We start from the raw sequence: 15,425 nt of genomic DNA, 5'->3' as shown, positions 1-15,425 counted from the left end.
AGACAACAGGATATGGTAACAACAAAATTATAGTGTTACTTTTGGTAACAAGGTAATTGAGAAAAATGTATTTAGTAAACCCCCCCCCCTCAGCAAATGTCACTCAAATGTATTGAGGAGGGGGGAAACCTTAGAAAAACATTTTCCTTAAAGGAAGCCCCAAGGAACTATACAACTGACAAGAATTATGCAATATCTGAAAATCTGTAATGCTGGAATAGAGATAATTTAGTGTATTTTTAGTTTTTATTCTGTGACATAATGAATTTTGAGAAAAACATTGACATAGGCTTATCACCTGTGCTGGAAGTACAACCTTGGTTTTTGGAGAAATCTAGAGGCAAATTACTGCAGCTAAAACTTTGAAACCACATAGGCAACTTATATCACTTCTCTTTATTTTCTTCAGTCCTTGTGCAAACAGCAATGGGCATCTGGAAGCTAGATCCATATGGGCATCTGGAAGCCAGATCCTGAGCCACCAGGGCCGTGGTGGCTCAGGCTGTAAGATAGCCTGTTATTAAAACAGAGCAGCCTGCAATTACTGCAGGCTCGAATCCCACCAGGCCCAAGGTTGACTCAGCCTTCCATCCTTTATAAGGTAGGTAAAATGAGGACCCAGATTGTTGGGGGGGCAATAAGTTGACTTTGTAAATATACAAATAGAATGAGACTATTGCCTTACACACTGCAAGCCGCCCTGAGTCTTCGGAGAAGGGTGGGATATAAATGTAAATTAAAAAAAAAAAAGATCAATGGAGATGCCTAATGGAAGATGCCAGCTCCTTATGTTCTTGGTATTCTAATGGGCAATAATTGAAAATAAGGATTCTTTCAACAGACGGATATGATACACTCTTGAAATGCGAGTTGTAGATAATGTGAAACAAGATTGGGTGTTAGGTCTGCATGTGAATGAAACTCAAGAGGTTGCAATTCTATATATTTTTAAATGGAACTATAGTAGTCTACTAAATTTAGAGGGGCTTACATCTGAGTGTATTGACGTAAGCTGGACCCACACATCACAGTAAATTGTGCACCATATCATAGGTTTTTTTTGTTTTTGCTTAGTGTGTTGTGTTACCTAGCTAGTTGGGACCCCCAACTTGGTCATTATGTAAAGTTGTCACTAAGTGAAAAATCATGTGACTGCAATTATACTTATAATTTTATACAGGACAATGCAAACCAACTATAATGGCAAATACTGACTAACTGACTGATTGACTGACTGACTAAAGTTTGTAAATATGGACAATGGTCCCAAAGTTACCTTTTCAGTACCACTGTAACTACGAACAGTCATTGACTCAGGCAGTCACTAATCAAGGATTGCCTGTAGTCTGACACATTAGAGAAACCAGTTTAGCATTTTAGTTAAAAACTGCAAAACTGTTTCAGAATGCACACAAGTGTGCATGAAACACCTATTTCTGAATAATTAAAGTAAATGTGTGTTTTGCACAACATAGGTTCCTCTGGAAACTGCTCCCAACAGTCTCCACACATATGGAATATATGTAAACATAAAAACAGCTAGGAAACACACTAGTGCCATTATGCAGATTGAAAAAGCTGCAACTGCTTAAATAAGCCTTCATACATGCCCATGGTTTTGAGTTACCTCTCTTGAAGTCAAATCAAGTTCTCGTTTCCTATGGATATAACAGGAACTCTAGAATTTCAGATAAAAAGAAATACACAAAAGGCCAAAAATTCTGACTCAAAGATTTAACAATCTGTAGTGTCACAGAATGCATGTTTTCCAGAAGCTTGTGGACAGCATACATTCAAGAACAATTGCAACTGGATAGCATAATAACTGGAGGACATCTTGGAAAAAAAATAACATCAGCACAATTCATTGGTATTAATATAATTCATTGATTAAATTAATATCATCCATACTTATCTCAATCTGGCCTTTAATAAAGTGAAGCAACTACTTGCTCAGGTCCAAGAAGATGGTCCCGCTTCACTACCAGTTGTTTCCCTCTATTAAATAAGTGGTTGTGAGGCACAAGATCAAGCTGCAATGCTCCACAAGGGCATTGTCACTGAGCCTACTGTTGAAGTACCTTAGAGTACTGTTTCTCAACCTCCGCAACTTTTAACACGTGTGGATTTCAACTCCCAGAATTCCCTAGCCAGCATGAGGTTGAGAATAACCGCCTTAAAAAGCTCTCTTCTTAAATGTAATGAATAACCGTGGTGTTACGAATGGATGGAAAAGAGAATAAACACCATTACAGTACATGCTAGTTTTTCCTCCCTTTTGTCCTCTTTCCCAGTTCTTTCTTAGCAGGTGCAAATTTAGCATCCCTCAACCCTTGAAAGAGTCACATTTTTCTTTGAAATCCAGATTCCTGTGATATTCCCCCAATTCAAAATCATATTTTCAGATGTATTTCCTTCCAAAGCTGCTGTTCAGTATCAGCAAATCTGAGAAAGTTTTTTTGTGGGGGAGAGGGGACTCCAGCTTTAACTTGTCTACGGTATTTGTATACAATTTCCCCATTCTGATTTACCCTGAGAAAAAGGAAATGGTAAAAAAAATATTTTTATGAATAAGTCTGTGAAGTTTTCAAAGGATCATGTTATGAATAGACCTTCATCCTGAAAGTGCAATGTAGGGTTTAGGATAGAACCATAAATGTGGTCCTAGGAGTTCACAGGGGAGCAAGTAACATATGGGTGATGGCATCATCATGGCAATTTCACAACTTGCATACTTGTGTCAGAGATCAAGATGCAAGTACATAATATTTGCACAATACCATTTTCTTGCACGTTTTGTCATTTTGGTGTCATTACCGTTTGCTGTAAGTGCTCCATAATGAAACAATAAAATCAAATCAAGAAATGTGAAAAAAATGTTGCGGTGATCTAGATTCGTAGTTCAAGAACTCGAAAGAATATTTAAGCACCGGGTATCTTTAAATAAAAAGAATATAAAACTATCCTTATCTGTTTTTAACAGCTTCTTCAAATGAATTCATCCAGATAAGGAGAGGAATGACTTCACTTTGTAAACACGTTTCTTTAAAAGAATGCTGTTCTCTGCACTGGTGAAGCCAAACATTTATACACATACACCACCATTCATTTCTCACTCTCTGCAGCAGTTCTTTTGTATCAGTAAACACGGGAACTTTTCCCTCCTACTAAAATGGACGCAGCATAGCATTTGTCAATTAGTCAGTAGTGTGGATATAAACAGGGACTGCCAGCATGGCACATGGACTCTCAGAGCCAGGTTGCAATTCTGTCAGAGCAAGGTTGGGTGAGATGCCAGAATGCTGGCCAGAGTTGCCAGTGTCTGAATTTGCTGCTGATCTGCCAACCACAATGGAGAGAACAGTGTCAGGTTCAGAAAATTGTTCTTTATTGGGACCACTTTTTTGAAGGCTCTCTCCACCTGTAGTGTCTTTGAGTTCCGTGAAAGCCAACTGAGCTGAAAGAGGAAGTCCCACTTTCCGCCCACGTGCCCCCCACTTCTTTTGGGATTTTCTGACTGGTAATTCTTTATCCTTTGATGAGTTCAGCCTACATTTGTGGTCCTTCATGTACTTCTGGCGAGTAAAGCCTTTGCTACACGTAGGGCAACGGTACTTATAATTTCCAGTGTGAGAACGCTGATGTTCCACCATATGAGCTCGCCGGCTGAAGGCTTTGTTACAATACTGGCACTTATGGATCTTCATACCTAAAAAGAGAGAATGCAATAAACAGCTTAGATATAAAAAGTTTATGTAGGCCTCATCTAAATCCAATTAATTGTTTTGTGGATGAAGCAAGATTTGAACCTAAAACTTCATGGAACACTTTCTTAGCGACGCTACATCAATTCTATATAATTATGCTGGTAATATAAACCATATTTTCTATAGGAAGCCATGAAAACTCAGCTACATTGAACAGATATTTATTGAGGGTTTTGCTACTGTATTGTTGGCTTTTGGGAATAGATTCCGGCATAACAGTTCATGTGGAATGGTTAATTCAGTCCCAATGGTAGCTAAAATTAGATATTTTGATTCAAAGCTCAATAAATAGTTAGGGTGGAGTTGCACTCTTTCTACTCATCACTGAAGTTAAGAAACAAAATCTAAATGCTTTACTAACATTCAATACATTAATTATACTTATTTCCAGTACTGATCCAAATCAAAGCAATAATTCCACATACCTGAATGGGACAAAATATGAGCTTTCAGTTTGTCCGGTCTATTGAACTCTTTACTGCAGCCTGTGTGATTTCTGAATAACAAAATAAAAATAAGCAATGCAGAGATGAACTTCTAAGATTATTTATTTATTAAAATATCTGTATGACCATCCTTCTTTGAACAGATAATTCTGTTTCACTAACAATCTTACAGAAGCAAGTTACAGGTTTAAATTATCAAACTCTTTGCTACAGCAACAAGTATTGAGTTCTTGGTGCTTTCTGAGCTTGGTTGTTTCCTTGCATATATTTTATTTGTAACTATCATCAGCACAAAAGACAGTGAGATTTGCTGGTTGTTTTATATATACAGATAGTCCTTGTTTAGCAACCACAATTGTGACAGGCAACTCAGTCATTCAGTGATCACTAAGTGAAATCATGACTCTGCTTATGATCTTACTTCAGCTTTATTTTGCTTTACAGACCTCCAAAGGTCATAAATGTGAGTAAAGTTGTAAACTCTGGTTGTAAAGTTATTTTTTCATCACCATCATAACTGCGAATGATTCTTAAAGAAGGACTTTATATAGTAGCTTGCTACTTTCCCTCACAATGATAATGCTACCCAGTCTGGTACAGAAAGAGAGCACAACAACCCTACAGTTCTACCCTGAGTTACTTATATTCTCTTCTGCTGCAAGAATGAAGTCCCTACGCAGTGATGGAAAGAATTCTGATCTGTTTCTCCTTCACAGTGTTTTTGAAAATTACCCTAAGAAAAAAACAACAAAGCAACAAAAAAGAACTGCATATTGATCTTTAATTAAAAAGGCAGAAAGAATAAAAGACTGTCACAGTGAACAGTATTTTTCACTCCGTAAGACACACTTTTTTCTCCAAAAGTCTTTTGCGGTCCTTTGGTGAATAGCAGCCGGACTGGAGCGGCAGAGTTCTTTTACAATGCTAAACCCCGCCTCTTCCATTTTTGTCATCGCCTGCCTCTTCTGTCTCTTTTCCGCAGTGCAGGAGTCAATAGGCAGAGCTGGCACATGAGAGGACACCTATCTGTTGTCCTCCCAGGCTGTGCCTCCTGCCCTCACTATACTGCTGCTCCAAATTTTTTTGCTTGTTTTCCTCCTCTAAACCTAGGTGGTCCAGTGTGTCTTATGGAACAAAAAACACGGTACTTCCAAGCAAGGTTGTTTCTACTATGCTACTTTATTGCACCATTTAAGAAAGTCAAAGTCACTCAATCAAGCCAGGGATGGGAAGAGGTAGAGAAGTCAGATAAAGCAGAATTTAACCGAAACAGTATTTTCAATATAATGAGAGCTTTGGGATGGTAGGATGTACAGGAGTCTACTGATAAACTCTCAGGTCTATAGTTAAGTATGAGATGATGTGCGATAGTGCCACCTGGAAGCACCTTATAAAAGTATGGACCATCCGCACAAACCACAAATTTTTCTCAGCTTTGTCTTCCTTTCATTTCAAAACTGTTTTGCAGTGTAATAACTCAATGTGTGACCAGAGTTTTTTTTAAATAAGTAACCTTGGGACAAAACACTTAACCCTGCTGTAACCAAACTATGCACAAATGTATCATGGATACTTCACTATTTAATAAATGGAACTGTTAGTGAGAATGTCACAGCTCACAAGTTGGAAACCCCTGGGGCTGCTATGAACTGAGAAAGTTTGAACCAACCTCAGAATCAATAAAAATAAGACAACTCCATCTCCTTTATATGCATTTGTTCAAAAAGCTGCTAACTATTTGCATCATTTTATTTTCCAATACCTAAGCAATCCATTATTGTCTATGAACCTAGTCCCAAATTTCACTTCTCATCCAAGAAGCTTCTTTAGCTCAGAAGCGAAACATCTTCCAAGAAAAACCAGAAAGTCCAGTTGCCTCTTGAAAAAGTACCTTTGGGACAACCATGACCTGAATGACTGAGAATCTCCATAGACTATGAAGCTAGTATTGCTCTGGACCCTCTGATACTTACGAGAATGGACATTTGTATTTCTTGAAAGGCTCATGGATCAGCATATGCCGTTTGAGTTTATCTTTCCTGTTAAAGGCTGAGTCACACACTGAACACTTAAAAGGTTTTTCACCTGCACAGGAAAGAGATATGAATTCAGCAACAAAGACATACATGGGTTTGGTTAAAAAGCATTCTAATAAGTAATTTTCTATTCCTGGGTAACAGAAACATGATTAAACAGAATTGGCATTAGTTCCCCAAGACCTTTCTTGTTTCTGATGTAATGTATTGCTTCCAGTAGATGCTTGTATACTTAACATATATTCAAATGGTTCCAATCAAAGTAGTGATCCATCAGAGAGAAATTAAGAAGATTGCAAAGTGAACACAATTTTTCAAATAGGGAGGCAAAACCCAACACATGTTAAGGTATCAGCCACCACTGAAGTTGATGACAGGAGAATCTTAGAACATGAATAGATTCAATAGATTGGAAACCAATTTCTTACCCGAATGAATGTGTGCGTGTAATTTGAGGTAGTGTTCTCGGCGGAAGAACTTTTTGCAGATCTGGCACTTAAATTTGCCTCCTCCTCCATGTGTAGGGAGATGCCTTCGCAAGTACCTCTCACAGGGAAACACCTGTAAAAAGAAGGCAATGTCATTAAAACGCTGGTTAAGATCAAGGGCATTTAAAAGGGTAGTAATACCAGTCAGACCAGGAGGGGGCACTATTTTGTGGCTAAAGTTTACTCTTAATATTTTTTGACAACTGACCCTAAAAAAGTAAATGGGAAGGTCCTATCTCAAATGTGGACACAGTTGAATTTTAGAAAGTTTCACGACTGTCTTCACTTTTCAACATGGAAGGCTTTATCTTAGGGGCTTATTTTACAGTTTTCATTTATTTCTTGGCTCAAGGAATAGACACTAATTGACAGCAGAATGCCTTCATCACTTTTCATCAGTTATGATTAAGATCAGGGCTCTTCAAAATTGGCAGCTTTAAGACTTGTGGATTTCAGCTCCCAGAATTGAACTCTGGAAGTCCACAAGTCTTAAAGCTGCCAAGTTTGAAGACTTCTGGATTAGATGGACACTGAGTCGCTCAAGGGCTCTTTTTGGTTCAGGGACTACAGATTACCTACTCTTTCCCTAAGGAAATGGGTATGTGTAACAAATCTATACAGTAAAATTCTAAAGTAGATGAGACAAAGACTTCACTAACATAAATCATATGAGTTTTTTTAAAAAAAAACCCTACATGGATAGTTCCTGCCTCAGGGAATGAGCCACAGGACAGAAAGTATATTGTGCATGGAAGAAGATAATTCTGAGAAGTCAGGTGCTGGCACTCCAGTATCATCCTCTGCAGTACAGATAGCACAACGCAACTGGATGTAAGTGTGCCAGAGGCGGGTTTCAAAACCCGTTGCTATCAGTTCACTCGTGGGTGCGCTTGCATTCACTTGCAACGCTTCTGCGCGTGCACAGAAGTGTCTGGGTGGGTGGGCGGAGCCTCCCGCTGCCGCCACTACCAGTTTGCCCGATCCCAGGCAAGCCAGTAGCAACCCACCACTGAAGTGTCCACCCACTATACAAAAGTGTGACTACATAAGCAACCTTGGGCAAGACTCCCTTTTCTCATTCTAAAGCCCGAGAAAGAAACTATGAAACAAACATGAAAGAAAAAAGGGACAAAATTTTGCTATACTAGGGTGATTAAATCATAGAATCGCTTATTTCTCCAGAAAGTCAAGTTACTATTAAGATATCTGCCTACCTTCTGACAATGAGGACAGGGGAAGTTGTGTGTTGCTGTCTGTAAGTGATGCTCCAGGGCTTCTGGTGTGGAATATTTATTTACACATTTGACACACCTAAAGAAAGAAAGAATGCATTAGTATGGCAGAGGTCTGCAGGCCAGCTATAATTTCCTTATCCATATGCACATGCAAAAAGCATTGTCAAAGAGGAAAACGGAGATCCTTGAAGGAAATAAAGGCTTAAAATAAATAAGTAATTGCCTAAAGTCTGGATTCAAAATTACCAGATTTACCCAGCAAAAGAATGAAAGCTTATGGAGTGGATTAAAAATTTATTCGTCTTATACCTCTGGTATGACATAAATAGAAAAAAAATATCTCTACATCAATATCTATGAAATATATTTTCTTGGTTTAGCAGATTATTATGCTCTCACAGTGGGGTTTGATTTTGTTACTTTTAAGAAAAGTACCAAATCATTCAACAGCAAATCTACAACACTAACTGCTCTCCCAGCTGCAGTTTAAATGATTGTCTGATATATTAATAACATCAAGTTTGAATTACATCATTTTTCATTCTTTTCATTTATTTTTTTCTTCTCCCAAACAGATTATAAATATTACTATTTGCAGCGCTACCCTACTTGTAAACTGCCATGTCCTTCTTGGGGCTGTGTTGAGGGATCAAGTTGTGGGAATATTGATGGACACCCAATTCATACAGAGAAGGATAGTCCTTGCTGCAGAGGTGGCAGCGATAGCTCAGCTCTTCCTGATGGTTCTTGATATGCTCTAAGAAAGAGTCCAGCTTTTGAAATGTCTGCGCACAACTTTTCACAACGCATTTGTACACCTGCACAGTAACGGTAAGAAAAAGAAAATTTAAATCAGCATTATTCTGTGCCACCAAAAGCAAACAAACTGTTCTGTACTCTCAGCATTAAATGTATAAATGTAATTGAAGGAGATTGATGTACCCATTCACAGTGAAAGCTATGCATTATGTTCCTAGACAATGAATTACTCTTAACTTCTCTGGAAGTTAGCAATGAACCATTTGATTCTGCCTTATGGAGAAAAATACAAAGCTATTTCCCTGCGGAGATTACACAATATGTCAGTGCATGAGATTTGCCTCTAGATTTGCCTCCTGCCAGTAAGGAACCTAGGACGGTGCCTGATATGGGCTGATATCATCTAGCTTAGAATGGTTTCTACACTAGCAATGGCTCTCTATAATTTTGAGCAGAATTTTTGTTCTCTATCTTCTTAGAATTACAAGAATGAAAACAGGAATAAGCTCTGAGCAATGACTTACTGAATACGCCCAGAATAATAATTCATGCACACAAAAATAGAATTGTATGGTTTTTACACAGTGAAAAAAAATATGAAGGTAGTATAACTGCAAAATGTATTTCAACTATCAGACATCTGTGATTTAGATTCTGTGGAATCGCTTGAGTTGTTCTCTAGTGTTATCACTGTGTTATCTATTCAACACATATTTCTAACGCTAAATTAAAATATGCACAGGAGGAAATCCCTATGCTGGATCTAAAGAACAATATGTCAAGAATACAGTTTGCATATGTATAAATTACAATTCCCATACCTAGCATCAAAGAGCCTTTGTCAATCAGTGAGTAGCCAATTAAATTAAACAGAACATTACTCTGTCACAGAGCATAATTTTATGTTTTAAACTGTATAAGCTAAAGATAAAATAGTTGGCAAAACAGCCAACATTTCGCATGTGAGATTTGTAACCTATATAGATTGTGTGCAAATTTGGAAGTACGCATGCATTTGTCTGCAGCTCATGGAAAAGTGGTAAAGCTAGATATGACAGAATGAAGCCATCTCATGATAAACTATCTACCTGTTCATGTTTATGCTGAGTCATGTGTGATTTCAGCTGGAAATATGTATTGAATTTGCTGGGACAGAACTGGCACTGATAAGAACTGTCTATCAAGACCACTTGCTTGGCTTCCAACTTTGCCGCATCATGTTCTTCCCCAGGAGGCAGGGCTTGAGGCTGTGGAGGGCTGCTTCTTGGAGCCTGGCTTAAGCCTAAAGGAAAATAAAAACCACAGAACATAGAAATACTAGTTTTAGTTTCAAGCATTTCAAGGGAAATAAGCCTTCCGAAAAGATTACAAACAAGATCAGCAAAACAGAATTAATATAAATCATTTTTATAAGATGCAAAACTGTGGAAATTAAGATTTCCTTCTTAGTGTGTCTTTGTTTTTCATTCTTTATTATGACTGAGGATAAAGCCTATACTAAATTTCACTTCAAAGTCAGAAGAACGCCTGTCACCAATGTTACATATTATCTCCAGTATTGGAAGGATATGCTTGACAATGGCAGCTGCTAAAGAACACTACCTAAGGACTTTACTGTACTTGTGAACGCCTTTCAGGTGGCCCACCGATACCTATTTCATCGCTGTGGGAATAAATTAGGAACTGAATGATAGGATTTTAAAGTGCTTCTCTCATATTCTCAAGCAATGAACATCTTCCTCCTTGGTGAAGTAATAGACTTGTTATGTGGGCAGAGAAGACTAGAGTAGAACAAATATTCTCTACCACGTAAGATTCATTCTGCACTGTCAGACATGTTTTGTTATGTAAGTTCCAACTTTTGCCTTGATGAGCCCAATTGACCCCTACCAATCTTCTCATTGCCTATCAATCAGTTGGTATATACAACCCAAGAAACAATCTTAGCCCAAGCAGTTACATTCATACAGTATGTAAAAGGCTTGATATGCATGGATCGTTGTCCATAATTTTTTTATGATCATCCAGAGCCAACTGTAGGTATGTTTAGGAAGTTAGTGATACCACACACCCAAACACTAGATGCACTGCTTCTGTTTCAGGAATACATCTCATGTGGGCTTTCCAATCTGTTGCTCTCCAGACTCCAATTCTCATAATTACTAGCCAACATCATCTTTGATTGGAGAAGGCCTGTCTAATGCAAAGCAATTATATCTAAAGGTTTATTCAAATATTCTCTTCCTGAGGATAGATGATAGATTTTCAGTACACATCTAATTTTAAGTTTAGTCCATAGAAGGGGAAAAATCAGTATTACAGGTTCCGCAAGCAAAGAAAAAGTTTGAAAAAGGATTAAGAATTACAAGAGTATGAAATAATATTAAACGAAGGACTATGATTGAGCAAGATCATAACAGCTGTATATCTGATTTATAGATTCATGTGCTAATACATACTTAAACCACCAGTACACCATAGTTATTTTTCTAACCCTTCCATCTATAAATCTATAAAACAGAATAGTAGAAGCACTATTATTCAGAAGTTTGGTGAAGCAGGTCCATGTGATTGGCCATTCAAGCAGTTAATAATGCACCTGCATTTTCCTCATCCTCCTGCTGGTTGGGGTTGAGTTGCATGACTTGCACAGTGACAGAGCTCCGAGAGATGGTACACCCAATTCCTGGTGGCCACACCTTATGTGTCTGCATGTGCTTCTTCACATTGGATTTTTGCGCAAAAGCTCGACCACACACAATGCACTGGAATGGCTTCTCTCCGGTATGACTGAAGGAAAAATAGACACTACATCAGAGAACAGGAATCATATCTCAATAGAGGGGGAAACATATTACTAGTGCACTCGACTACAATGTTCCCTGTTGTGGCTTCATCTTTTTTTAGGATGTTTCCTCTCTCAGCATTCAAGGAGACACAATCTTCTAAGCGAGCAAGTTAATCCACCATTTATGTATTTCACTTACTTTAACTTCCTCTATCCTTTTAATACTGCACACTTTTTCCAGCTGGCTCATAACTACAATTTAGTTGCATTCCAAATTGCATGTAGATAGAAATTTACATGATTGGAAAGCTCCTTCGCAAGCAACTTTTCTTACACATAAAAACCATGCCCCTTCAGGGAATACAGATAAAAGACATTGTTTTAGATGTATTTTTCCATGTGACAAGAATCTGCCTGGGGAAACATACAAATCATACAAACGCTTATCTGTAGCCTAAAATGGTACAACTCTGTATTTCTCTCTCTCTCTCCTATTGTAGTTTAGAGTTATGGGTCAATCAGGCCATGATTTATCCAGTAATAATAAAACAAATTCTGTCTTAATAATACGCACAAACTTTTGTTATCACTTGAGGCTCTGGAAGACCTGATGGTACAGCAATCAGGACCAAGATTAAGTTTCACACATACACCATACAGAGACCAGTGTTCAACATTTGGGGGATCACACTGACCAAGCAGAGAGATGGCTTTATTTTCCATAGCTCTTGCCAGCAAGTAAGAATGGCTCCAATTGTTGCTCAGAATATCCAATCAAGTCCTTGGCCTGTCCAAACAGACACTGCTTCTGTCCGATTTTGGAAGCTCAACACTACCTCCTGATATGTTGCTGCAGATCAAAATTCTTGGTGAAGGCTTTATCACAGTATGTACATTTCAGTTTTGGTGACTTGGGCTTTCCTGAAATGCAAAAAACAAAACACAGGCGTGAATTTATGTCGAAAAGGCCATCCTGCTATATGGATTCTTGCTTGTCCACTGCCCACCAAACTAGAATGAAGTTTTGAGGAATGGAAGCGCAGCAGGTGTTTTGAGTACATTGCCTTATGGGAAGAATAGAATGAAAATAGTGGAAAATCCAGTGAAATGACTTTATATGGGACGAATGTAAAACCACTATTTGCATTTCCTGTTATCATGGGACTTTCTGCTTTACATCTCGTTCTTACACCACATTAATTCAGATTGCATTAATCTTGGCAAGGGAAAGAGCTACAGCATTGGCTACTCCTTCCTATACTGGATTTTTCATATTTTCTGATGTCATGGGAAGGAATGGCACTGCAACATTTCCTACAACATCAGGACAATAACTCTGCTTTCATGGGATATAATGTTGTAGTGATCCATATTAGTGGATTACAATGAACACATATGGTTTCCTGAAAAGGTTAATGCTGAACCAATATTCCAATAATGTGCTAGACAAAATGACAATGAAAAACACGTAAATTTCACAAGGTTTAAATGTGATTTCCTAGGTACAGGACACAGAGTTCTACTTTGTAAATATATAGCAACATATATTCAATCTGATTTGCTAATCGAAAAGAAAAACAAAAACCCAGTCCTAAAAATAACTTGAATGTAAAAACAAAATGAGCCCATTCAATCATATGGCCGTTAATTCCTTCTTTATAGTGAGAACACAATAGCTACATAATGTTTCTGAATTTTATGAAATATATAACGAACCAAAGTTTCACATTCCTATATCATCCAAAATATTATTTTACATATTTCATTACATCTTCCACATAAAGACATCTTGTACATCAATTAGAAGCTAATGATGTGAATCTTCTATTTCACATGTTTCAGCATTGAATAAGAAACAGTAAGCACATTAGCAATTTCATATAGCTATAAAATAATGAATTCTCAAGATTCTAATAACCAGTATTTGGGTTATCTGCCCTTCCAGAGGTTCATCGTTCTCATTATTCCTATCACCCATCTCCTTCCACTTATGACTGGATATTGTTTCCTGATTGCTTATTTGTACCCTATGACTATCATTAAATATTGTACCTTATGATACTTGATGAACGTATCTTTTCTTTTATGTACACTGAGAGCATATGCACCAAAACAAATTCCTTGTGTGTCCAATCACACTTGGCCAATAAAAAATTTAATTTAATTTAATTTAATTTAATTCTATTCTATTCTATTCTATTCTATTCTATTCTATTCTATTCTATTCTATTCTATTCTATTCTATTCTATTCCAGAGGTTTACGGATGACATGTCTATCATCCTTGATTATTATTGCCCATGTTGGTTTTGGGGTACAAGAATCACAGTCCAGGACTATATGGAAGATCATAGATTTTCCTTTACAATATGTCACCCAACTCTTCCAGTGTCATGGACTTCATATTCTGTCTTACTTAAATGTAATTATCCTACAGCAAGAATGAGTAGCAAGAAGACACACCTTCAAGCAAGTTATTGTCTGGTTTGGAGCGACGGTTCTTGGAAGCAGAATCAAAATTGGTCAGATTTCCTCCACATGTATTATTCAAGGAAGCAACAGCATTAGCGTTTTTAGACTTAAAGCTTTGTTTATTTGGACTATATACTGGAGGGGAAGGATACACTGGGTTTTCCACACATTGGCTGGGCACCTAAAACAGAAATCAATGATAACACATCTGATAGAAAAATATAAATAATTCAAAGCTCCATCATTTCTGACAACCATGACTTCCCATTTCTGACAACCATCATACAGAAGAGAAATAGGCTATCTTGACTTCTATTGTCAGCTCAAAGTTTGGAAATGGGAAGCATAGCAAAGTTCTGTTGCTTACATATTAAAACTACAAACTCCTGCATTGTTTACACATTTGCATCATCTTCTAGTATGGCCATGTGGAGAATCTGGTGCTAATCCTGTTTTTAACTGACTATAATTTGCTGTGTTGGATAAACATTGACAAAACTTAAATACAGGTAGCCTGAAATATAGTTACAGCAGTTAACGTAAATCAGTACCAGTTGCTTATTCAATTTAACTGCACTTAGGTTTCAGATAACCTAAACCAATCTTGCCAAATGTGGAGACCTTTCTCTGTGGTTACATTACTTTCATTTCTTCTATAATGTTTATATACATACATACATACATACATATAATATCTAGTTTTTCTAAAAATCTAATTCTAATCTACAATCTAATGTCCATTTAAATACAATTTCTGAATAACAGCCTTCTGAAATTTCTTATTCAATCTTATTCAATCTTAATACTGAGTCTAAACAGTAAATATGTAAGCTCTATGTCTTGAAAGTCAGATTCTTTAATATCTGACTTATTTATTTATTTATTTATTTATTCAATTTTTATACCGCCCTTCTCCCGAAGGACTCAGGGCGGTTTACAGCCAAATAAAACAGCATAAACATAAACAAAAATTAAAAACATATTAAAAAACTGATTATAAAATGGCCAAATAGGATTAAAACTAAGATAAAACCATCATAAAACCCCCACTTAAAAATTTCATCAGGCTAGCCCCACACGGTGAAATAAAAAGGTCTTGAGCTCGCGTTTAAAAGACCGGAGGTCGGGGAGTTGACGCAACCCCGGAGGCAACTCATTCCAAAGGGCAGGAGCCCCCACAGAGAAGGCCCTCCCCCTGGGGGCCGCCAGTCGACATTGTTTGACTGACGGCACCCTGAGGAGGCCCTCCCTATGGGAGCGCACAGGCCGATGGGAGGCTATAGGTGGCAGTAGGCGGTCCTGTAAGTAACCCGGTCCTGTGCCATGGGGCACTTTAAAGGTGATAACCAACACCTTGAATTGCACCCGGAAGACCACCGGTAGCCAGTGCAGGCTACGCAGGAGAGGTGTTATATGGGAGCATCGTGGTGCCCCT

General features: G+C 37.7%; 1 protein-coding gene across 2 annotated transcripts in view; it reads right to left on the bottom strand.

Moving 5' to 3' along the window:
* Positions 1–561: 561 nt before the first annotated feature.
* The window catches only part of ZNF341 (zinc finger protein 341), a 37,841-nt gene continuing 22,977 nt past the window's right edge, over positions 562–15,425 (bottom strand). The window contains exons 3-12 of one of the 2 annotated variants that reach the window (XM_058176825.1): positions 13,982–14,171; positions 12,356–12,440; positions 11,331–11,521; positions 9,820–10,013; positions 8,582–8,790; positions 7,952–8,048; positions 6,678–6,810; positions 6,187–6,298; positions 4,193–4,263; positions 562–3,709 (exon numbers count right to left, since the gene is read on the bottom strand). In XM_058176825.1, coding sequence (XP_058032808.1) covers positions 3,198–3,709; positions 4,193–4,263; positions 6,187–6,298; positions 6,678–6,810; positions 7,952–8,048; positions 8,582–8,790; positions 9,820–10,013; positions 11,331–11,521; positions 12,356–12,440; positions 13,982–14,171 — 1,794 coding nt within the window. In that variant the 3' untranslated portion in view covers positions 562–3,197. The remainder of the gene's footprint in view (positions 3,710–4,192; positions 4,264–6,186; positions 6,299–6,677; positions 6,811–7,951; positions 8,049–8,581; positions 8,791–9,819; positions 10,014–11,330; positions 11,522–12,355; positions 12,441–13,981; positions 14,172–15,425) is intronic. The other variant, XM_058176824.1, reaches the window with a different exon arrangement.

Source organism: Ahaetulla prasina, chromosome 3 (genome assembly GCF_028640845.1).
Source record: "Ahaetulla prasina isolate Xishuangbanna chromosome 3, ASM2864084v1, whole genome shotgun sequence".
NCBI lineage: Eukaryota > Metazoa > Chordata > Lepidosauria > Squamata > Colubridae > Ahaetulla > Ahaetulla prasina.
Note: the sequence above shows the minus strand (reverse complement) of the source record. Positions and strands in the feature narration are given on the sequence as shown.